Source organism: Agrilus planipennis, unplaced genomic scaffold, assembly GCF_000699045.2.
Source record: "Agrilus planipennis isolate EAB-ADULT unplaced genomic scaffold, Apla_2.0 scaffold255, whole genome shotgun sequence".
Taxonomy (NCBI): Eukaryota; Metazoa; Arthropoda; class Insecta; order Coleoptera; family Buprestidae; genus Agrilus; species Agrilus planipennis.
In genome coordinates, this window is record NW_020439062.1 from 199942 (window position 1) to 225630 (window position 25689).

Here is a 25689-nt window from a genome sequence, read left to right on the forward strand (position 1 = left end):
AGCACTGTGGGTAAGTGTACGCAACAACAAAAAAATATATATTATAGAACATAAACAATATTATTTTATAAAATTTTTCATCATAGTTACTTAAAGTAATCAACAAAATCGTCTTAAATCAAAATATGAGATCAACTTGAACTTCGAAATTTTTAGTTACTTCGTCATACATGTATCACAAATAAAAGTGCCGTGTTCGGAGCTGGTGCACTGTTCGTGCCACCAGGCTCCACAACGGCTACATTCAATCTAATCTTCATTCGGTGGATCAGAATACTTTTCGCTTCCAGCTGTTCATCTGTGACGATGCATCTATCCGGAGCTTTCCTCAGATAATCTCGAGGCATTTTGATTTATATTTGTACGCCAAAACAAAACATAGCAACACATGTACAAAGAAATGCAAGTTGCGCACACTTACACGACAGGCTTCTGCGCACACTTAACCTAAACCATAGAAACAGGATTGTATGAATATCGTTGATTATTGCGTCATCATAACAACTTAAACACAGGCAAATAACAAACTTGATATTATGTTGCACTCGATAGCAAAAAGCATTTTTTCAAAAAATTTATATAACTACAAAAGATTACGCGTCAAATGTGACAAAATATCGTAAATATTTTAGCAAAAATCTTCATTTACCTGTCAATCCAAAATGGCGTTCTAGCAGCCGCTGTAATACGAGCGTTTCGCTGGACGTCCCGTGGGGTAACAAAGAGAGGGGTTCCCGTTCCTTAGCGCTATATATTTTTCAAGATATTGAGAATGCGCACACTTAGACGCTGCGCACACTTGACCCACATGACTCTACCATTAATTTTGATTTTCATTTACCAACTACGTACTTCTCACAATGCTGTTTTTGATTCAGACATGGTGAACGAAACGTTTCCTAAGCAATAGAATAATGCACATGCTTACATTATTTTCTTAAAAAATTCTATTCTTTGGGTACTGTGAATGATCTCTAATAATCCAGGAACTAGCTGCTATTTTAAGTGTATTATTTGAAGAAAGCTAGGAACTTATCCTAGTATTCATGACGTGCTGCTACTAAATGAAATGGATGTCAGCTTGCTATTTGCTGTAGAAAAGTGCTGGGCTGATGCAGTAATAAATATCATGCGCCGGCGTGTATTGCGATGCACCGAACCTTTTGATCGTCAGCGTTTTGATTATTTATGTATTTTACAAGGATTTTTAAAATGTTATAAAATAGAGGCAGAAACAGGAGTTAGGAGGGGTAGAGGTAGACCTAGATTAGATTACTATAAGAGTGGAGGTACGTGTCCAACCAGTCTTAGGACTGACGACCTTATGATGATGATGAGGTTTAATTAACATTAACATATGTTGATTCGGGTAAATAGTTTTCATTTTACTTCAAAACTTCCATTAGCTAGACCTTATTACCCGCACTTGCCTTACTTGTGCGGTAGCTGCCGCAGCAATATCACCGTAAATCCACTTTGGTTATAATATAAAACAGAAGGTCACCGTTATACATATTTATATCGTAGTTCCTTACGAACGCTATAGCTTACATTCTAATAATTTTTCACACAAATGTACATATATAGATTGAGAGATATATATTGATACAGATATTTATTCAATTGTTGCCTAAGTATTGTTTATTTTGAAATGGCGATTTCTTCAGAGGCTTTTATAACCAGCTAAATAATATATTGGTGACTTGTCACCATTTCCGTAAGTGAGTTGGAGCCTTTCTCCTTAGAAGCAATTTCACGTGGAGCCATTTTGATAAAAACGTGTTATTACATTATCGCTTACATCTTAGACGTGCACGAGTACGAGCACGAAGAAAATATAATTTGCTGCTACATGACTTGGTTTTTAAAAGAAAAGAAAATCAAATCAATAGTTTTAGTATTTACAGAATAAAGAATAAGTAACAGTAAAGCTTAAAAAACAATGATCTTTTTAAAGTCCGTTTTATTGTTTTTTCTTTTTTCGTTGTGTGTTAAAAGTGAAGACAATAAGTATACAAATGGCTCAGTACCAACAAGTATATTTTTAACATAGGTATCTAGAAAAAATACAATTACAACACAGAATGTTTTAGTTTTAGCTGCATTATCATCAAATTTACTAGGAAATTCATCAAATAATCCCATCTTAGAAGCCCTTTCTCGTAATGGCACGTTCGAATGTCTCCAGTCGGTAAAAGCAATACAAAACGGAATAATTAAGGGTGAAAGTTGGGCCATACAGTGTAAGTTTTACTATATAATAAGATAAATCGTATAAATTCCATGTTGAAAAACAAACAGCCTAGAATGATTAATCTAAATTCGAAAGAATAACGTACAGAATAAAACTTTTTCAATTTATAAACATATTTCTACTTTAAATGTCTGTATGTACCTAAAACATCCTAATCCTAATATAAATGCATATAAAACCTGGACTGATTTAATTTTTTGAAGCATACATTGCTTTTTGTATAGTTTTAGATGCTAACCCAAGTATGAGAGCAGGGTTTTTTGATGTGTTTGATATGGCTTATAGTCACTTTGATGAATGTATACATATTTTGCCAAGGACATCTAATATTTCGTTCCATGGAAGGCATTGCTGGGGAGCACTACCTGTTTCAATGACCAATTTTTATAAGTTGAATACGAAAATTTTCCCAAATAGTAAAAAGGTATCTGAAGAACAATATAAATTTTTGGCCGCTAATTAATCGAAACTATCAGACGTGGATCTATATATCATTCGCACGTCATAGATAGTTTTCATAAATCACCGATTAGACTGAAGGAGGTCTTAACGAGGTCCTTACATCTATTAAATAGATCATTGAAATTGAAATTAATTACGAAATAAGTCATATAGAACTGTTTTGAAAAAAGTTGAGAGCACCTTACAGAATTTTTGAAAAATATATATCATTTTCAAATCTTTGGAAATATAGGTCTATCTCTATCCCTCCTAACTTCTGCTTCTGCTTCTAATATGTCTCTGACTAGACCTTCATGTCTGAGAAGGTGTCCTACTAACCTATTTCACCTATTCCTCGTTGACTTCCATAGAATCGTCTGTTCTCATATTCTTTCTAATACCTCTTCATTTCTAACCTTTTCTACCCAAGGCGACACGGCCCTGCGCTGTTCTGTGTCCCAACTACTCCTTCCGTCCTGACATATCTGACTTCCTAGATATCTAAAATCAGCCACTCATCAGCATTCATTCATTATGGATGCTCGGCTGGTATACTTTGTTTACTTTCTCTAGCGATATGCCTCTTCCAATGTCTTGGATCCGCGCTGGCAAAATCGTAGGTAGGGAGAAAAAAGCTCATTATACTCTCGCTTCTTGACCATTAATCGTACTTTTTCATGCAGTACCTGCCAAAAGTTTTGTTCAAGTTGTAGTGCGAGTCGAAAACAGGCGTTAAAGCTTTTAATATGTCTTCAAATTTAAATGAACATCTAGTTGATATTTTCAGTAGTAAATGGCACCAATAACAGCAGATTTGAGCAATGCAATTGTAGTGGATAGAATGGTCAATTTTTCCGTGCAGTACTGTAATGATTATACGCTCCTCACCGGTTAAAAGTTTGGTCGAGAGTTGTCTCCTTTCTTTTCTATCCTAGTGCTCTTCTTTTCTACTTTGCGCCTGTCAAACTAAAGGTCACATCGCTAGAGAAACTAAACGAAGTATATGTCGGTAGCTCCAATTCTGTTCGCGGCCGATGTGTAACTTTTTTTCATTTGCTTATTTATTTATTTTTTACTAATGGAATGAGCGTTGTCGTTGCCGTGTCTTTCTTTTTGTGACTAGAAGCTGGGTATTAATATTAAATATCACGGTCAGCTTCTACGCACATCTCTTTCTCTTCAAAATTTGTCGTAATATAATAGAGTAATTCGCGGATAGATGACGCGGAAGGTGAGATTGTGCAATGGCATTATGGGGGAAAAGCTATTGTTGAAGACGGGTATAAACATATGAACGTATCCTTGACCGTTGCCTAAACGGTCGAGTATCCTAGGTTACAGAGAAATTAAATAAAATTAGAATCACTTGCACCAGCAATTTTAATTTTTTAATTTCAACCGAGTAATGATCTCAGGTGGGTAAGTAAAAATACTCAGATTTTCTAGTATCGCATTAAAATTATCGATATTTTATATCTACAAAGTATAGACTTAAAGGAAGTTTGTGCAGTTGGCAATTAATGTGTGAAACCTCACTCGAAAAAGAAAACATCCTGTGGCGTCTTCCAATAAAACACTTTTGAGAAATGTACCCTCGGCAAAATGTCGGGTAACCTGTTCCGACTGTTACACTGTTCATTAATTCGGTTCGACAAGGAAGTAAGCATTTGACAGAAATTTTCACTGAAGGAAAAGAAATAAATGAAAGAAGAAGAATCAAACCATCAAAGGAACACCGAAAGGAAAAATTAATAGCAGTTGCTATGAAAACAAGTCATCAACAGGATAGTGCTAAAAAAATTCAAAGCTCAGTTTGAAAGCAGTCCTACTGCACAAAGGCAAACTTTTTTATTCTATTCCAATTGGTCAAACGTGAAGGACACTTACATGAATATGAAGTTACTTCTAAAGTCAGTCGAATATGGACATCACAAAAGGCAGATATGTAGTTTATATTAAGTACTATTATTTCCTGTGTTTGTGTGACATTTGGGATAGAAAATCTCACTACATGAAAGACAAAAGACCTTCAAGAAGTATTAATCCTAGGGAGAGATCTTTGCAAAATGAGCCTTTAGAGCATTCAAATAACATTCTGCTTCCTTGACGTTACGTTAAGATTAATGAAGAAATTTGTGAAAGCCATGAACCAGAATAGCGATGCTTTCAAATACCCAAGAGCAAAATTCCTATGATTGAGTGAAGCATAGAATAAGGAGGGAATCTTTGTCGAATCTCAAATGAAAATAATTTTTAGGAACACTGCCTTTTAAGAAATTTTGAAGCATGGAAAGCCTCTAATGGCGTGGTACTTTCTAGGCAGCAAAACAGACAACTTTGATGTAAGAACTACTGTCTATACCTTGTCAATATGTATCTCAAGATTCATTTTCTTCTCTTCCATCTTGATTTATCTTCTGATAACTGGAGCTGTAAAAATATCACAGGAATTAATGTCTTTTTTAAATTGATATCTTTATCGGAGGATTGTTATGTATCTTGAAAACAAGAACTAATGAAAATTGTTGTCATATTAACAGATTAAATTTTTTATTCTTTTATGCAGTATAATTAGTAGATGGCGAAATACCTATTGTCATAATTATTTATAGATTTTGTATAATATCCAGATGTATACAATATATCGCCATCTAGTGGGGTTTTGCTGCTAATGTATTATATGCCCCAGTTAAGGTGCCCACTTGTCTGAGTAAACGCTGCAGCATATATATTGTCACGTATTTCATCTCCTCACACTACTATTACTTTTATTTAACAATTTACTGTCAAAAAAAACTTTTGGGTGTATCATTCCCACCAGCTGGTGGGAGGGCAGACGCTCCGGACTACGCTGGAAGATAGGGCGGAAGGCCCTCTTCAGCCTCTTTCAGGAATCGTGCGAATGAGTGAGTGGTGGTTCGGGTGAAAAAGATGAGACGGATGAATTGAAGACAGAAGAGAATTAGAGATTATCTGTGAAATATTGCTGCCCCAGCATTTGCCTAAGTGATCTAAGGAAACTACAGGAAAACGTGAACATCCTAATCTCCTAATGATCGAGTTTCTATAATATCCAAGTATAATATCAACACCAACATGGTTTTAAGGGCCTTTGAATACTACTCTAGTTTCAGACGACAGACATTAAATAAAAAATTGAAGTATGTTTTATCAAAAAGGTATCTGCTGGATACAACTGGAACACATGCGAAGATAGATCAACAGCAATGCGATTTTTATTCAGTTGAAATATTTTCAATTTGATAATGCTTCTCTATCGAGGATTATGGAGTTTGCGAACCTGTGCAGTGGTTGATCAAGAATAAAACATGTTTAGAGTTGAGAGAACACATTTAATGATTACTTCAATCATATATAAAAATGTTGTGCAGGGCTACTTATATTGGGCGATACCAGAAATAGCAACAATAATACATACAGATAGTTATTTATAATCATTTAACATTCATCCTAATGAAAATATTGTCATATGCTTTATGTGAAAAATAATAAAATAAGAGAACCGTAATGACTTGCGAATTACTACTATGAAATAAATGTTTTACTTCACAAAATTACGCAACAAAGTAGCGGTAGTAAGCTTATCGATAAAAGATTGACCCTTAAATGACATTTGTAACTCAACGTGTAGACTGAAACAGAAATTCTTTAATATAAAAAAAATTTTATTGGTTAAAACATTTCCGAAAATACTAAAATTTTTACAGCAGCACATGCTTATTAGTTATTGATAATGGGTACAATAAAGCTGAAAGTTAAAAGCTAGACTTGCGGATATTCTTGCAATTTAAAATGAATAAAGAAATTTTTTACTTCTTTTTTATCAATTTGGAAATGGATCCATAAATATTACATTAGGAACGAAATTTATAGGAAAAAAAAGTCAAAGGAAAATTAATATCACTTTCAGAATTTTCCTTATTCAGATTAAATCGGAGAGCTAGCTGCTTTCCTTTTCGATTTTTTATATTATAACGGTTTGGAGTAATTTTAGACAAAAAAAGAAACAGAAGAGTACACTGTCGTGCGACCTCTCTTTGAAGGTATTTCCGATACTGTTGCAACCTTCACATTTTGCATTCCCAGCACATGTGAACCAGAACCGATGCAAAACGCACTAAGAGAAATATTATCAACGAATATAACACTTAAAAGCGGAATGTGTTATCAGGACCCCAGTCTTGAGCCCTTAGACGTTGCAGTTTTGTATGTTGCATTACATAATGTATGACAAAAATTTATTAATAATCTTACTGTTTAATTTTTGCAGAGGTATCTTTGCGATATGGTTTATAATCATCATCGTGGCAACAATTCATGACAGCATAACTTTAGATAAGAAGGGTGAGTAGGTATGGTTTTCATTATTTATATATGTCACTGCCATTACTGATGTTGCTTATATTTTTGTTTATATACTCTACCAGAAATACTCTGCTGAATACCCTACACTTTACAGAGTCAAGAATTCCACTACTGATATCATTTTCTGCCTATGCAAATTTAAAATATCTTCTTAAAGAAGATAAACGTAATCAGCGCATGTATTTTCTTAATGGGTTGAAGGTACTGAGTACATTTACCGTAATATTTGGACATCGTCATTTTATTTTTTATAGTAAACTCATACATAATAAACAAGATCTTTTAGCGGTAAGTTTTCTTCAAACAATTATTAAGATATAGGTACCTCCTAACTGTACTATTTGAATCGACTATTTGAAATGAAATTTTGCCGGGTTTTTCAAGTTATATTAAAAAATTAATTATTTTTTGGAACGAAGTTTCTTATCGCACGTTACTGCGGCAAGGAGCTGATCGGAAAAAATCAGTGTTGTTACACGAATCTCCTTATATTTTCCCGCAGGTTCTTATGCCGAAAAAAGGTTGTTTAAAAAAGTAAAATCGCAAAAAAAGGAAAGGCCGTCTTTTTTCATTAGCAATTCAGAAGTAGGTATATAAAGAAACTTTTTAAGTGCAAGTAACCTTCAAACAACAAGTATTCATTGGGCACAAATGTGGAATTACATTATAAGTGAATTAAAAATGCCCTTTCCCCTATGCTGACTCCAAATTCCCCAAGCCTAGGGAAATTTCCTTAGGTCTGGCAACGGTGGCCAAAAATCGAATACGTTAGTGGATATACCTCACCTTTTGACTTAGTGTTTGCAAAGAGAGAGAGCCGATGAAGTTGATTTGATTAGGCCGCCATCTGGTGAATATATACTATTATTTGGATAGAATTTGCCGAAGGATGGTCTTTAATTATTAATAAAGGTGATTTCAGAAGTCTCTTTTTTTTTCTAAGATGATAACGCCACGATTAGCACATTTAATTAGAACACGTGTAGGTTTGTGGGAAATCTGTAAAAAAAGCTGCCAAAAAGTGCCTAAAACGTTTTTTCACTATTTCGTCATCATCATCATAAGGTCGTCAGTACTATGATTGGTTAAACACGCACCTTCACTCTTTCCTATCCTGAGCGAATCTTTGCATTTCCTTAAAACTAGAACATCCCACATCCTTAACTATTTGCCAACAGTCATCTAATCTAGGTCTGGTTCTACTCCTCTTAACTCCTGCTTCTACCTCTAATATGTCTCTGATTAGGACCTTCATGCCTGAAAAGGTGTCCTACCAACCTATCTCGTTCTAATACCTCTTCATTTCCAATCTTCTCTATCCACGGTATCCTCATCGTTCGTCAGTAACACCACAGTTCCAACACTTCTAACCTTTTATTTTCCGCCTCCCCACCATCCATATTTAACAATCGTTTTCGAAGTTTTAAATTAATCGTTCGCAATCACAGAAGTTACTTCTTTTTGTTGAAGGCGACTCGACCGTGTGCAACCCTCTGCTTTATATTCCTACAACCCTGACATGATTTATCTGACTTTCTAGATACCTAAAATCAGTCACTTCTTCTTGCTTTTCATCTCTTATCTTAATATTCGCTATCCCTACTTTTCCTTCCCTTGCATACCAGTATCTTTGTTTACTTTTATTTATTTACTACTGATTAAACTTAAAAACTATTCTAGTATAAACAATGTGCGCCATCCTCACTAGCCGCTTCCAGAGCGAAAAAAGTGTGCTTTAGTAAATCAAATTTTGCAGTATTTTGACTGCATCAAATGGAACGACATTTTAACGATTACATTATAAAGTAATTTCTAAGAAACAAAGGCGATTTTGAAAAATTGCTCTAAGTTGGTTAACAACTTTTTTATGATCATTTTTTGGAAGGATTTTTTTCATTTTTTTTTTCGTATCTTTACTGCGCATTTTTTATATTAAAAAATGTTTTCCTTAGATACGAAGCTTTTTTTGTAATTTGCAGATAACACTGGTTAACAATGGTTTTGCCCATGAATGATGAAATACAAAAATAGGCAGTACTTGGTAAATAGTAATGATCAGTTATAATATTACAAGTGTCTTAGCTCGAGTTATCGAGCTATGCAAGTTTAGTCTTGTATTGCGTTCGCCGCACTCTCGCAAGTTTCGACTTGTTTGTTATTACAATACGGCCCTACTATACTAGATTTAATACATCATAAAGAACGTTAAGATTGCGCTGGCATTCGCTATCAAACACCGTTAAATACAATTAGTGTATGATATGGTAATAGCACTGTAACCTACAGCAACGTCTTAAGTGTATCAAACAAATTTTGTTTTTAGTTTTTATTGTGAAGTTTTAAGTAAAACTTTGTGAATTTATATTTTTGATATGCCTCGTTCCTGTGAAAGCAATCCTAACAATTTTTGTTACGTGTGTGGTAAATTCACTACAAAAAATACAGGGTTACACAAAGTATTGCTGTTTCTTGTGTCTTTGGGACAGTCGCGACAGGGAAAACCATTACGTAAAAAAAGTGTGGCCGTTACGAAAAGCTTTTACACCAGGAACTGAAAATGTTTTTTATCCACCTTTAGTGCAAAAAGAAAATATTATTATATCACCTCTGCATATAAAATTAGGATTGATGAAAAACTTCGTAAAAGCACTGAATCGCGAAGGTCAAGCTTTTCAATATTTAAAAAAAAGTTTACAAAAATGACAGATGCCAAGTTAGAAGAAGGAATTTTCATAGGACCTCAAATAAAAGAATTAATGAATGACAAGACTTTTGAAAGCACATTGAATAGAAAGGAAAAACAGGCCTGGACATCCATGATAAAAGTTTTTCAAAATTTCTTGGGTAAAAAAAAATCTGAAGACTATGAAAACCTGGTTAAGAATATGATCCAAGCATTGTACGCTCTCGGTTGCAAAATGTCCCTCAAAATACACATTCTCGACTCACATTTGGATTTTTGTCCTGAAAATATGGGAGATGTTAGCGACGAACATGGTGAACGTTTTCATCAGGATATTTCAGGCATGGAACAGCGATACCAGGACAAATGGAGTCCTGCTATGTTAGCAGACTACTGCTGGACGTTGAAGAGAGAGGCTGTAGATATTATTTATAAACGGAAAAGCAATATATTAACTCATTTTTAAATTTTATAATATGTGATTTATGAATATAATGTTATCTTAAGTCAAAAGATTTTTATTTGATTCCACAAAAAACGCGAGCTAACTCGACCTTAAAACTTACATCAAAATGTATGTTTAGAGGTATTCTTTCGCAATTAGCACAACTCATTTCATGGATTAACAAAACCTTAAAATTTGTTAACCAGTGTAATCGCCTTTGGCACTTTTTGACATGTTTTGGCAGTTTTCCTATAAACTAGTTCAAATTTGATATGTTCATCGGAACATTGTCATCTTAAAAAGAAAACATCTGATACCAATTTTATTGTCGAATATCAAACTATATTCGACTAAATAGAGATCATTTTAAAAAGCTAAATACTGTGAGCAGATTACGCGTACAGATTGCATATGTTAGATATTTATCAGTTTTTTCTACAAAATACCTTGACCAAAATTTATAAATAATAATATTTCTTCAATAGCGTAAGAAGCTTCGTTGCTAGTGAGTGTCCCACGATACCAGACAGCTTATTTTTTTGTTTACTGTTTTTAAATAAACTACTAACTAACTAACGTTTGATCAATTTTTGCCAACCCTTGGTATTTATGGCACAACTACTTTAATTTAAATATTAATGTGAAAATTCATTTTAATTTTTTCTCACTATAATTTAATCAACATTATTTTTAACTGATTATCCCTTGTAAGTCAATGTTGCTTTTTAGTTTTTTGGAGGAAACGATACAATGGAGATTTTCGGACTTTCATTTTCAGTCGATACATTTCTTGTTGCAAGTGGCTTCATACTAACTCTTTTAATTCAGTCAAAACTGCAACAAGGAAAGTCGATGAACGTCGTTGAGATTTGTGTACGGCGATATGTTCGGTAATTATTCATTTATTTTCCCATATCTTTTTATTTTCTTTTTTTATTTTTAGGCTTACAGTGCCACTCGCTGCTATGGTTTTATGTCATGTTTCCCTACTAAAATTCGTTTATCAAGTATCGCAATGGCCTTTACTTTCTAAGCTAGCTGAGAAAAATTGTAAACTATACTGGTGGTCGTGCTTGTTATATGTTCAAAATATCCTCAATCCAATGGAACTGGTAAGAAGTAGATACTTCACAGTTACTCATTTGAGTAGTAGGAAGTGTGCTGTGGTTGTTAATTGGAAACCTGTCTTAGCTTTGTACACCTCTCACAGTTGAAGCACAATTACATTAATGAGATATTTAGAAGAATTGTAGAAGAAAAATTGTAGGGTTAATTTCAATACATTGAAGTAATTTAAACTTCGAATTAATTTTTACTACTACAGGATATATATGTATCTGTGCCCGCTATAACAAAAATTGGGGTATCAACAGGAATAAATAGCATTCTAGTTATATTTGCTATTTTTACACATTAGGGTGCTTCAAACAAAATTTTTAAATTTTTTTTCTATCTCTTACCCCCTCAAATGTTTCTATTTGATTTAAAAAAAATCCTCGCCAAACATGAGCCCTATAGCTCAAATCTAAGGGGTCGCTATTTTTATTTTAGTTTCTCATTTAATTAACATAGGAAAAATTCTTTTTTGTTTTAAATTGAATTTACACATAATTTACGCAATTTTTTCCAAAAAACCGTTTCATATTCTCAAAGTTGAGTCTTTGAGCTTTACAAAACTCTAAGACAAAGTATGATTATCTTTACAAAAAGACTAGTTACAGCCATTTAAAAATTACTAAATTTTGAAATTTGAAAAAATAGCTTGCAATTATTTTTTTTTTCATAATCCTCAAAATTTTTAATCAAACTATTAGTAAGTATTGTATTTTTATGTATTACAAATTTCAAAAATGGTTAATTAATATAAACTAATATGGAACAAAATTATAATCCATGATTACTTGTAATCATACGATTAATTCATTTATCTTATTATTATCATGTGTGCTGCCACCTACACTACGTACTGAGAACCATTTTTGAAATTTGTAATATATAAAAATACAATACTGACTAATAGTTTGATTAAAAATTTTGAGGATTATGCAAAAAAAAATAATTGCAAGCTATTTTTTCAAATTTCAAAATTTAGTAATTTTTAAATGGCTGTAACTAGTCTTTTTGTAAAGATAATCATACTTTGTCTTAGAGTTTTGTAAAGCTCAAAGACTCAACTTTGAGAATATGAAACGGTTTTTTGGAAAAAATTGCGTAAATTATGTGTAAATTCAATTTAAAACAAAAAAGAATTTTTCCTATGTTAATTAAATGGGAAACTAAAATAAAATAGAAACATTTTAGGGAGTAAGAGTTAGAAAAAAAAAATTAAAAATTTTGTTTGAAGCACCTTATTACACATATTTTAAAAATTACGTACTAATGCGAACTTACATAAAAACATTAGACGGATGCTTTTGCAGATTACTGATTTGCAATAATTTCTTCTGTGAACACTATTGGTCAACTGCTCAATCTTTCTTGAAGCAGTATGCTTTTGAGTTTGTTGTTTTGTTGTTGTTTTCGATTTCGCAAGGGCTAGGAGCTGCAAGATCGCGGAGGATTAGGCTCAAGTCAGACGAACCCATGCGGAAAGATGGGTCTATTAATGAATACTTCACAGATAGTTCTAATAGAATATTGACCAAGCCTAGCTTCTACTGTGTAACAGCTTTTAATGTATAAACGTTGACATCACAGCTAAGACCATATGTAGAGATTTGTCGTTATTTGAGGCTTCTGTGTTTGACGAGTCAATACCCTTCAAGTACCTTGTCAAATATTAGTTGACCCACAGTCAGTGCAAAATCTCTACAGATGCTTTACTGCGCTGTAAATTCGTATTTGTACATATAGGCATATAATAATACCGAGAGTGACAGATAGAATAAATGGTATATTCAGAGTCGAATAAGTCATTAGCTTCTAATCTTATCTCACATCAAACGATGCTAAATCAACCAAAGCAATGCTCCCTTCGTTGTGTAATTCAATATAAGCAATGGGATGCCAAAGAATAGATGGAAGATAGAATGCCCAAGGCAAACTCTTGTCCAATGACTTGAAATAGTTGGACAATAGGACTGAAAAAGTGAATCCATCGACACACCCGTTTATACAATAAACCTCAAAGTGAATCAGCCAATTACAAGCCATCCTATGAACAAAGTACTTTACGAAATGAAAGAATCAAACTAAAAGCTCTCCAGTTGCTTTACCTTTAATGTCACTGTTTACATTCAACTTTATCAATTACACATCAGTTTACTTTCACTTGATGTCAGAAATGATTAGAAAGCAGTGAACCTAGTTTTATGTTATGGTGACTTTACTTTTAATTTCAGTGCATAGGTCAAAGTTGGTATCTGAACGTAGATATGCAATTATTTTATATAACACCTTTAATTCTTATCTTACTTCACCGATTTCCCAGAAGAGCCTGTTACGGGCTTTTAGGCCTTATTGTAGTTTCAACTAGCTATACTTTTTACGTCTGTTGGAAATACAAAATAAAAGCATATGCAATTGGAGTAGAAGGGTAAGAATACAAATTTTACAAATCAGTTTTTTCACAATGAAGATATATCTATTAAAATATGTAGGGGACATGAGAGTAACATTTACCTCGCGTCATATTATTGCATTACCTTCACCAGAATGTCTCCATATCTTATTGGTATACTAGTTGCAAAATTCATGGATCGAAAGCAACCGTATCTAAACAAAGTAAGTAGCAAATTAAAAATAGAAATAATGTAAAGTATTAAAAAAATTACAAAAATAGAAGTGATACTTAGTTTGTATAAAGAGCAATATGCAGTTATACAGCTGGGGCTGCAACGTAGAGAAGTAAATATTAGGAAGGGAGTCAGCCAGGGATCCACACTGTCATCGCTACATTATTATCTGTACATCGAAGACAGTACAATTGTAGGGAGAGATATACAGAGGCAAAAGATTAGTATGCTTAGATTTGCAGATAATATAGCAGCATACTAAATGCTATAGCAAGCTTTAAATAAAATGGAAGAGGTAAAAAAGTATAACAAAAGTACTGGTATGCAAAGGAAGAAAAAGTAGGAAAAGAGCGAATATAAAGAGACGAAAAAATAGAAGGAGTGGCTAATTTTAGGTATCTAGGATGTCATATAAGTGAGGATGGAAGGAGTATTAGGGATATAAAGCAGAGGATAGCGCGAGTCGTGTCGCCTTCACTAAAAAGAAGCCACTTTTATGCTCGCGAGCGGTTAATTTAGAGATTCGAAAAAGATTGTTAGAGGGGTATGTTTGGTTCGCGGCGTTGTACGGTACGAAACATGGACAGTGGGCGGGGCGGAAAAGAAAAAGTTCGAAGCGTCCAAAATGTGTTGTTACTGGAGAATAATGAGGATACCGTGGATAGAGAAGGTTAGAAATGAAGAGATATTAGAAGGAATAGGAGAATAGATACTCTATAGAAGTTAATAAGAAATAGATGAGATAGGTTAGTAGGACACCTTCTCAGGCATTGTATAGTCAGAGATATATTAGAGGCAGAAACGGGAGTTGGGAAGGGTAGAGGTAGACGTAGATTAGATTCCACAAATGGCGCGGTAAACGTCATCTGTAGTACAATGCTACATTTTACAAATCGCTACGCATCCAGGCGTAGCTTGCCACTACGTGATAGGCACGTTACCATACTGGAAACTGTCTGCGACGCGCTCCTAAGATCCAAGAAGATCGAAATCGCCATCCGCGCCTGGCAATGTCTTTATTACATTGGATTACTGTTCGCAAATAGTTAAGGATGTGGGTTGTTTTAGTTTTAGGGAAATGCGAAGATTAGCTCAGGATAGGAATGAGTGGAGCTGCATGTCCAACCAGTCTTAGGACCGACTACCCTATGATGATTAAAGCAATATATATTAAATTTCAGTTCACCGCATCTTTACTGTGGGCAGTTGCATTGTTTTTGTTGGTGGTTTCATGGATTGGTTTTCAAGATTTAATTAAACGTCAACAGCCCTATAACAAACTTCATCATTCGGCATACAACGCGTTAATACGATTAGTCTGGGCAATCGGTCTAAGTATTATGATACATGTTTGCTATCACGGATACGGAGGTAAGACAATTGAATTTATCTGTTTCAATAATAAATAATAAAAAGAAGTTACTTCTATGCTCGCGAACGGTTAATTTAGAAATTCGAAAAAGGCTGTTAAAGGTGTATGTTTGGAGCACGGCGTTAGACGGGTGCAAAACATGGACTGTAGGCGCAGCGGAAAAGAAAAGGTTAGAAGCGTTCGAAATGTGGTGTTATAGGCGGATGATGAGGATATCGTGGGTAGAAAAGGTTAGAAATGAAGAGGTATTGGAAAGAATAGGAGAACAGAGGACTCTATGGAAGTCAATAAAAAATAGGCGAGATAGGTTGGTAGGACACCTTCTCAGGCATGAAGGTCTAGTCAGAGACATATTAGAGGCAGAAACAGGAGTTAGGAGGGGTAGAGGTAGACCTAGATTAGATTACTGTTCGCAAATAGTTAAGGATGTGGGCTGTTCTAGTTTTAGGGAAATGCGAAGTTTAGCTCAGGATAGGAAAGAGTGGAGGTACGTGTCCAACCAGTCTTAGGACTGATGACCTTATGATGATGAATACTCAAGAAATTTTTTGTTAAATGTCAGTACCTACCTACTTTTCAATTAAATGTCGAAGAAATTATTTTAGGATCTTTCAATGGTTTTAGGAAGTGTTTAGTGCTATTAATTATATCGGTATTTTTACAATTATGTTAGTTCAATAACATTTCCGTTAAGTTAGATCTAGTGTAATTGTTCACATTCATTAGATTTCAAATTTCTTTGTCGCTTTGTTCAGTTCAATTTTATGACATTTCTTCAAACAATTCTAAAAATGTTTAAGTCATAAACTCATTTCTTCTGTTGTTTGGCTTTATGATATTTTGTGAATATTCTCATTGTTACACAGTTAAAATGTAGGTCAGAAATTTAAATAGTTCCTGGTAGTTTTTCTGTTTATTAATTTTTGTTTTTTAGGAATAATCGTCAACATTACCGCATTATTCACTGTTGATTAAAATATCTTATGGCGTGTACATAGTACATTTAGATTTACAAATATTTGCAACCATGAAAGATGAAGGAAAGAGCCGTTTTGAAAGATTTGAAATTGTATGTTTTTACTTATTCTTTATGTAAAGGTGCGTCTATATCTGAGCAATATATCTAATGTATCTGTCTAATATCAACCGGTAAATGAGGTGGGGCAGACTGCCCCGTTCTGTCCCAAGGCTATTCGGACTCCAAAACTTCAAGGCGGTAGTATTGCAAAGGGAATTTCGTTTGATGTGAACGGGATCTGAGCATATTTGCTTCGTTTGGGTCGTTTTAATAAAAATTTATTAAATCATCATTGCCAACGATTATCTACTAAATGAACTGGAAATTAAATAGAATGTGGCGCATCACTGTCTCATTTGTTGTCTCAACTGACTTCGTTCAGAATTCTTAAGGATACAAACCAAGTTGCCTTGATACGAACGTGTTCGTGCTCAGATGTATACTCACCTTAAGTAACGACTGCTAAAGTAGTATTATTTTAGTATCGAAAAGTATTTGCGGATACTTGCCTATCTACAATGGGAGGATTCTTTTGGACTTTAGTATTCGATGTTCCTGCATTAAATCTCGTCAATCTGGCTTTTCAAAGTAAGTTAAAAATTGAAACCGGTATTGATTGATATTATCGTTTGTTCTTTTATTTCATATCATCTTTTTGTCATCATTGCTTTCCATAGTTAATGAAAAACTCGAAAATTAATACACAATTGCATATAACACTTTCTGTTTTACTAATCGTATGTTTGTAAACGGTGGCAGCCGGTGGGGAAGGCCTGCGGTGCATTACGATATCGGCTTCAAAGTTACACTAAACACTTTTATAGCACAAAAATATATTTTTCTTAATTTTAGACAACAATCAATTATTGTTTAGAAGTCGATACTTTGTAATATAAATATGACACTTTGACATTTGATAAGGGTTAATATCAAATATTAATGTGAAAATTCATTTTTATTTTTCTATTACTACAAACTGCCTCAAAATTTTTTCCCTCATTAATTTAAGGTAGTTTGTAGTGGGAGAAAAATAAAAATGAATTTTCACATTAACTTAGTAATAGTTGGTAGCTATGAAAACGTTTGTTTAAAATATTATGCGACCCGTCATTGGTTGCAAGAAACCTACATGATTCAAAATATCAGATCATGTGATTATTATGACTGACTTCGTATATTGGATCTTTCACCGCGTATTTTTAAAAATTTCCATTATACTTAATTATATATAATGCAGAATCAGAACCAACATCTCGTCTTTATAGATAGTTATTCGATTCAATATTAACTGCGTATATGATAAAATGAAATTTTGATACAACTAAATATTTGTTTACAGAATACAATGCATTCAAAGGTAAGAGGTCGTTTGAAAAAAAAGTGCAGTCCAGTATATTGAGAACCGATGGATTAAATACTGCAAAGTTCTGAAGGCATGAAGCTGAGAAATATAATATTTGCATCAGCTATATTTAATAAAAAATTGACAACTCTTCAAGTTTAATAAAGCATTTATGTTTGTGAATAGAACACAATTATTTACCCTGAAAAGTTCATTAACTAGTATTGAAAACACCGTAACTCCAAGACGCTACTTCATGACCATCAATACGTATTTTATTATACAAATTCAGTTTTAAAATAACGTATTCTCAACTATGTTGATACTAAAATAAAATTTTATAAAAGAACACTTTCCGACTAGGGTTGCATTTAAAGGAACAATGGAATAGATATATCAGTGTCAGCGTAAAGGCTAGCAATAAGCCGATGTATGTGGTCCGCTCCGAGTGACAAGCATGAAAAGTGTCAGTGGTTAGCATTCCGCCTAAAATCCATGATGATTTTTAATTATTTTGGAGTTTTTACGACTATGGCACCAGTAGAAGTCTCCAACATCTCTATTGCGTCCCAATGGACTATCTTGGAACTTCTGAGATTCACCGTCGAATGGGGCTGTTAATTTTGTCCCCAGTCTACTGCTGTATATAATAAGACTCTTGTGTTGGCGTTTCGGTGGGCGCATGTAAAAGGTGGCCCTTAAATATTAAAACTAATAAAACATGGTACACGTACATCGAATATGGGTAACCTAACCTAACCTAACCTAACCTCCTACATATTCATAATATCAATAAAGGAAAACAACTTAGGATCCATAATGAGACTTACCAATCCTAAAGAGAGGGAACTGGATTTTTTAGAACATTGAAGCACGTTTAGGATTTGTTGCTTAATTTTGGGTGAGCCCAACAGAAAACCACATTGAGTGCCGACCCATACTACACTTCCTCTAAATTAAATGTAAACATAGAGGTTACTACACCTTACCATAAAAAATACATTTCACGTATTACACACGTATTTATACTCCGAATTTTCATATAGATACATTTTAGATTGAAAATTAGTAATAAAGTAACTTGACAATAATACTGAAAATAATAGTAGTTATTAATCAAAATGTAAATCGTTTAGGTACCTACGTAATACTCTTTACGGATGGGTTGTTTATATAATTGTGTTACAATAAATTAACCAATCAAGACACTACCTGTTCCTTTTATAGAATATATCATCTTAATTTGACACCTAACATAAAATGTTGTAGGTATTTACTTTCTACATCCATTTGGGCACAAACTAGCCATTTATTATTCTTGAATACTACAAAATCCTTCTGTTCGAATTTACTACTACAGTTAATAAAAACCCATTAAATTAGCTTAATTTACATTTACCAAAAAGCAGAAACACTAAAAAAGGCCGTCAAATTGTTTGTAAGAAGTTGAAACGTATTGTGGATTTTGAATCGCGGGTTTGAAGTCAAAGATTAATTGTTTCGCTAAAGACGCTTGACACCGTAGTAGTCAGAGAAACCAATTCAACCTATAATTTTAGCTAAATTTAATTGAAAGCTTCTATAAGCAGTATAAAAAAGTACTAATTAATTCAACGAAATAAAAAGATTGTGTGGTTTTATGAAACCACGATGCAAGTGAAAGTTTTCGGAATGTAGCAATTTAATTGTAAATTTTCGGAAAATTATCCGATTTAGAGTATTAATGTAGTCACCCTGTGTGTAGTCGTAGTAAGAGGTGACTATCAAAGTTGTGGTTCTGAGAAGAACCGATTTATAATATCGTTGGGCACATTATCTGTGTCACTGATGATTGGCACAAAATCACAGCTTCCAAGGGTTGACGCTTTATCAGTATTCTAATAATAGCGAACCTGGTGTTAGACTAATTTATTCGAATATTTACAGGGTATTTATACAAATTTATTTACATGGTTTAAATGGCAAAGGACATTTCAGCACTTTACATTTGTGTATGTATTTGCCGTTGACCTAGTTAGTCGCAGTGTGTCGCGACCTAACTAAGTCAGCACAAATGTAGAGGCTTAATTAATACACAACAATAAATGTTTTCTTGCTATACCGAGTGTTCCCACAGGACCACCCTTCCAGTGAGGAATGATGTGGATCAGCTTGCTCGGATATAGCTAGGGAAATGTACTCGACGACTGGACCGGGTTGTAGTATGGGCTGGTCGATCGTCCATTTTCCTCGTTGTGAGTATCGGTTGGAAGTGCTGTTCTTCTTTCATGATGTACGCTGGTTTCAGTCTTTGCACTGATAGAGATTTGCTTGTGTTAGGAATGTGAATCCATTTAAGTTGTAGGGATTGGTTAGAGTTGAGATAAGTTTAAAGTTCCCTGTCGGATTCCTGCTCAGAGATTCTTGAGAGTGTGTCTACGATGATATTGTCTTTCCCAGAAATATGTTGGATGTTCGTAGAGAACTGGCTAATGAAACTGAGGTGCCGTGACTGTCTGGGAGAGCATTTGTCAGGGTTCTGACGGAGGGGCTTGTGATAGGTAAATATAATGAAGTCACGGGCTTCGAGAAAATGGCGGAAATGCTTAATTGTGCGATAAATCGCGAGAAGTTCTCTGTTGAAAGCGCTGTATTTGACTTCAGCGTTCGATAGTTTGGAGGAGAAAAATGCAAAGGGTTCCCAGGTTCCATTGTAGAATTGTTGTAACGCAGCGCCCAAGTGATGGTCGGATGCGTCACAGAAAATTGCTAAGGTAGGATCTGGTTGTGGATGGTGCAGGAGAGTAGTCTGCGCCAGTTGCTCCTTACTTGAATTGAATGCCTCGTTGGCTGTGGGATTCCATTGTAGTGGTGCATTTCCTTTGATTTTCCCCAGTAAAAGTTCATTCAGAGCAGAATGAGTGCGGACAGCGTTAGGCAGGAACTTTCTGTAAAAGAGGAAGCGACGCAATTGTTTTGCGGTAGTAGGTTTGGGGAAATTGGAGATTGCTGTTACTCTGTCGGGTAAAGGGCGTATTCCATTTGCCGAGACAGAATAATCTAGAAAAGAGACTTCTTGTTTACCAAAGTTGCATTTTGCTTGGTTAAGCAGTATTCCGTATGAATGTACACGAGTAAATAACGTGCGTAAATGCTGTTTGTGCTATTCAGCACTTTCTGATGCGACCAGTATATCGTCGATGTAAGCAAAACAGAAGTCAAGGCCGTGTAACACTTCGTCAATAAAACGTTGAAATGCTTGGCTGGCGTTGCGTAAACCAAAATTCATGTGAGGAAACCCGAACAATCCAAAAGGTGTTGTAATGGCTGTCTTTTGAATGTCTTCCCCTGCGATTGGAATTTGGTTATACGCTCTAACCAAGTCGATCGTGGAGAAAATCTTCTTATTTGCCAGTGCATGCGTGAAATCGTCGATGTTGCATACAGGATATCTGTCTGGGATTGTTCTCGCGTTGAGAGCACGGTAGTCTCCGCATGGGCGCCATTCATCGTCTTTCTTTGGGACCATGTGTAGTGGCAATGCCCAGGGGCTGGAGGAGGGACGTGCGATACCCAGTTGTACCAACGTTTCAAATTCTCTCTTTGCTGCAGAGAAATGGTCCGGGTCTAAACGTCGTGGTTTGCATGCTACTGGTGGCCGGGGGTAGTGTTGATATAGTGCCTTGTTGCATGTTTCGAAAAGGTGATCTGGCCGTTGGGTCGAGTTAATGACGGAAAATCGTGAAGTATCTCGTGGTATGGAGAAGTGGTCGTTTTCGTTTCTGTAACGAACGTGACGGAAGATTGGCAGCAGTTGATTAATTTACCAGAGGTGGTGAGGTGTGTCAGTTGATCCAAGAGTCGTTGGTTGCTTAAATCTACCAGCAGCTGATAATTGGTTTGGTGACGTCGGCTATAATGAAACGCCATGGGAAACATCTTCGTAGGCCTAAGTTGAGCGACAGAATAATAGTACCATAGGTCGGTATGTTGGTGCCGTTTGCTGCTTGTAGCATGAATGTGGATTTCTGACGAGGCCCAGGTATTAGTGACTTGGGATACACGCAGATATCTGCACCGGTGTCGACCAGAAATTTTTGGTTTGTGGCTCTGTCCGTTACAAATAGGCGACGTTGCGCTGTGTGGACCTTACCTGTCGCCATTAGTGAGCTCCCTATTGTTTTCCCGGTGACTTCCTGCACGGAGGAATGCATTTCCGTGCCTTGTCTTGGAATCTGCTGTGGTAGAAGCAAAGGTCGTTGCTCCTGTTGCTACTGTTGGATCGTCTTTGCAAAGAAATGCCTCTTGAATGAGATCGAGATCTTGTCCTCGAACCTCTTGCCATATGTCATCTTATATGATGCAGACATGGTTAACGGTGGCGTGTTGTGGCAAGGTTGGGCGTCACGTTGCGGCTGGCCTGGGCGGTGTTGTTAACTTACATGCTGCTTGCCGAGGAGCAGGGTTGCGCTGCTGGCCGGTGGAGAATGTGTGACAGCGGCAGGTCATCTTCAAATGGTTGCGGCTGTGGTCACCAATCGTAGTTCATCACTGACCATGCGTTCGTAGTCGGGGTCACCACTGTAGTCACCCTGTGTATAGTCGTAGTAAGAGGTGACTATCAAAGTTGTGGTTCTGAGAAGAACCGATTTATAATATCGTTGGGCACATTATATGTGTCATTGATGATTGGCACAAAATCACAGCTTCCAAGGGTTGACGCTTTATCAGTATTCTAATAATAGCGAGCCTGCTGTTAGACTAATTTATTCGAATATTTACAGGGTATTTATACAAACTTATTTACATGGTTTAAATGGAAAAGGACATTTCAGCACCTTACATTTGTGTATGTATTTGCCGTTGACCTAGTTAGTCGCAGTGTGTCGCGACCTAACTAAGTCAGCACAAATGTAGAGGCTTAATTGATACACAACAATAAATGTTTTCTTGCTATACCGAGTGTTCCCACATTAAAATTAAGATCGTGTTCTTAATCTTATCTTAATTCTTGGAAAATGGGTATGAGAATGGGAAATCAATAGTAGACAAGATATCCAACTATAAATTTTAATTTCAATCTGCTATGAGAGTACGGAATACATAATAAATTGATACAATCATTCAGATGACAGACGCATATTAAAAACTGAGAACAATATTTATTTAAATCATTGAATCATTTTCAACTTAGATAAGTTATTTTATCAATAATTTCATCTTCGCTTAGAGTTTCACAGTCTATAAATGCAATTGTCATGCACTTGCACGAATGAGTGAGAATATAAATGCTACACGGTTGAATCATGCGAGCCATGCGTGCCGCCATATTGTTCTTGGCTGCTCTGCCGAGCGCCTTTCAGTTTTACCCCGCGGCCGGCTGTAATGCGACGTGCGATAGATGGACGAAAAAATTTGAGGCGATGTAATAAAAGTTTCACTTGAAAATATCTGTAAGTACACTAGTTTTTTATTCTCATATACTGAAATGCTTTTATAGTGATATTTAAGCATCAGTTTATATAAAAACTAATTAATAAAAAACAGAAAATATGTTTTAAGCGAACACAAAGCTAATTGACTAGTTGTTAGCGTCCATTTTAAGAATTCCATAATTAATCTATACCAACCATTTTAAATTGCAAATTATACGGTATAAACCTTTTAATGTTAAATCTAAATTTTAAAGTGCTAAACGTCAATAATAACGTTTGAGTTGTTGGTCAGAAATTTATCGAAACTACCAGACGTGGATCGCCAATTAATTTTGATCTCATCAACCCACCATGGCCAGTATCGATAAATTTTATTGACCAAACGGGAGGAGCTGCAAAAGAGCGCATTAACTTAATGTCCAAATATACTCCTGAAGTATTTTCAGGGTTAGGCAAGGCCTTAGTTTTAGTAATGTAAAGGAAATGTCCATTATATGACGATACACTGCATTTGTATATTTAATATCAGTTGTACATGAAAATGCTTATAGTAATTGACATCATCTATAGGTTTCCTATCAAGATCAGCTACCAATGTTGGTGGTTGGGCAGGCCACCTTTTAGGAAGTGTGAAAACAGAAGAGAAGTGAAAGATGAAAATGTCTCTAACCCATTTTCTTATAATATAGTAATACAGGGAAAAAGTACCAAAAGATAATTGAAGCAAAAGTTACTCGGACGCTCCTTTGCCAAAGCAAAGAACCAAAAGATAACAATAAGAGAAATTTACCTCCGGACACTCAGTCACAGGTTCCTAGATTTTCTTCATTAAGAGAGAGCTCAATGCTCTCTAACAACAACAAAAATAAAATAAAATGTAAATTGCACCAAGTAAAGTATGTTGAAACGATTTCTTAATTTATTAAAAATTTGGTGCATGGGGCCCAAGGACTAACCTAACCCAATGTTGAAGTTGCTGGCAGGTTCTTGTCTGAGTCCAACCAATTGACTGGGACCTCTCCGGGGAAACTTGGATGGAGGCTGCAGGACAAAGTGGATGGCAAAAACACCACAGAGGTTTCAATTTAGGGGTGCTTGGAACTACGTGGTCTAGAACGGGGGATGGATTTAGTACCTGAACCTCAGATCTCGTCTCAATTAGCTTAGTGGAATAATCTCATGCAGCCAACCAACACCGGATAAAAACGAAGCATCCAGATATGTCGCTTAGAGAGCTCTGATCGGGAAAATTGCTGGCTCCTTCAAGGCTCTAATTTAGAGTATGATTTAACTGGACCAAGCACAAACAATACCGCTGAGTAAATAATAAATAGAAAACCGTAACTAAAAAGAAAAAAAAGACATAAACCAGTTAAGTACACGAAATCACCCAAAAATTCAAAATAGTAGAATTTAAAGTCAATTAAATTAACAAATAAAGGGCGACCAAAGGCCTAAAAATAGAACTAAAAATTTACTCAATGTCAAAGGGGGCACTTTAATACCTTTAACTGAGTCGAAACATGAGTAATATTTAAAAACATTATTCATCATCATCATAAGGTGGTCAGTCCGAAGACTGCTTCGACACGCACCTCCACGCCTTCTATCCTGAGCTAATCTTCGCATTTTCCTAAAACTAGAATAACCCACATCTTTAACTATTTCCGAACAGTAATCTAACCTAGACAAATTTCTACTCCTCTTAATTCCTGTTTCTGTCCTTAATATGTCTTTGACTAGACGTTCATGCCTAAGAAAGTGTCTTACCAACGTATCTCGCCTGTTTTTATTAACTTCCACAGAAACTTCTGTTCTCATGTTCATTCTAATACCTCTTCATTTATAACCTTCTTTATCCATGGTATCCTCATCATTCGCCGGTAACACCAAATTTCGAAACTTTTCTTTTCCGCCGCGCCCACTGTCCATGTTTCGCTCCCGTACAGCACCACGCTCCAAACATTCACCTTTAACAATCTTTTCAGAATTTCTAAATTAATCGTTCGTGAGCATAGAAGTGATATCTTTCTATTGAAGGCAACTCGACCCTGCGCTATCCTCTACTTTATATCCCTACTACTTCCGTCTTGACTTTATTACAAAGGAAAGAAAAATTAAGTCCGTTAAGTCTTTGTCTATTTGAAACTTTTCTCGGAAACCATTCAGCAGTTCATACCGTAAGTACCATAAGTGAAAAACAATTCAAAGCTTTGAAAACCTTTACCATAAATTAGGAAAACCCCGTAACCCTATTGAAACAATTAAAATGACTTAATATTGCCGAAGCATATTTACTTTCATACTGCAAGTGTTTCCCAAATTTAAACACTTGAGAAGAAAACTTAATCGACAGTACAAGGAATTGAAGAACAATAAGAAAACTTAACTGAAATCAAAAGCTCTAAACCAACTTTTCCAACAGAAAATTTTGACCACGTGGCCATTACACAAAATTATGAAAATATTAAACCACATAATAAAGAAAAGACCTTATATTTTGATACGACAGGTAACGAGATTTTTCGGATAAAAAAAACCGTTTCAACATTTTTTTAGAATAATTTATTTGTCATGATATACCACACGTGTTGTTCGTT

The 25689-nt window shown here is 35.1% G+C and overlaps 1 protein-coding gene across 1 annotated transcript; it reads left to right on the forward strand.

Moving 5' to 3' along the window:
- The first annotated feature begins 1915 nt into the window (after positions 1-1915).
- On the forward strand, positions 1916-17813 carry LOC108741616 (O-acyltransferase like protein-like). The gene is made up of 14 exons (XM_018476470.1): positions 1916-2036; positions 2094-2243; positions 2479-2678; positions 6711-6922; positions 6987-7060; positions 7176-7369; positions 10939-11099; positions 11153-11321; positions 13551-13744; positions 13809-13932; positions 15125-15314; positions 16250-16384; positions 16816-16921; positions 17673-17813. Exons 1-12 carry the CDS (start codon positions 1943-1945, stop codon positions 16288-16290), a joined length of 1803 nt encoding a protein of 600 aa, XP_018331972.1. The 5' UTR covers positions 1916-1942; the 3' UTR covers positions 16291-16384; positions 16816-16921; positions 17673-17813.
- Positions 17814-25689: the final 7876 nt, after the last annotated feature.

Bases quoted from the DNA above. Each gene is read 5' to 3' on its own strand.
- LOC108741616 (XM_018476470.1), top strand. From the start codon at position 1,943: ATGATCTTTTTAAAGTCCGTTTTATTGTTTTTTCTTTTTTCGTTGTGT. The intron at 11,100-11,152 runs GTAATTATTCAT...TTTTATTTTTAG, and splicing joins TGTGTACGGCGATATGTTCG to GCTTACAGTGCCACTCGCTG. The intron at 15,315-16,249 runs GTAAGACAATTG...TTTGTTTTTTAG, and splicing joins TTGCTATCACGGATACGGAG to GAATAATCGTCAACATTACC.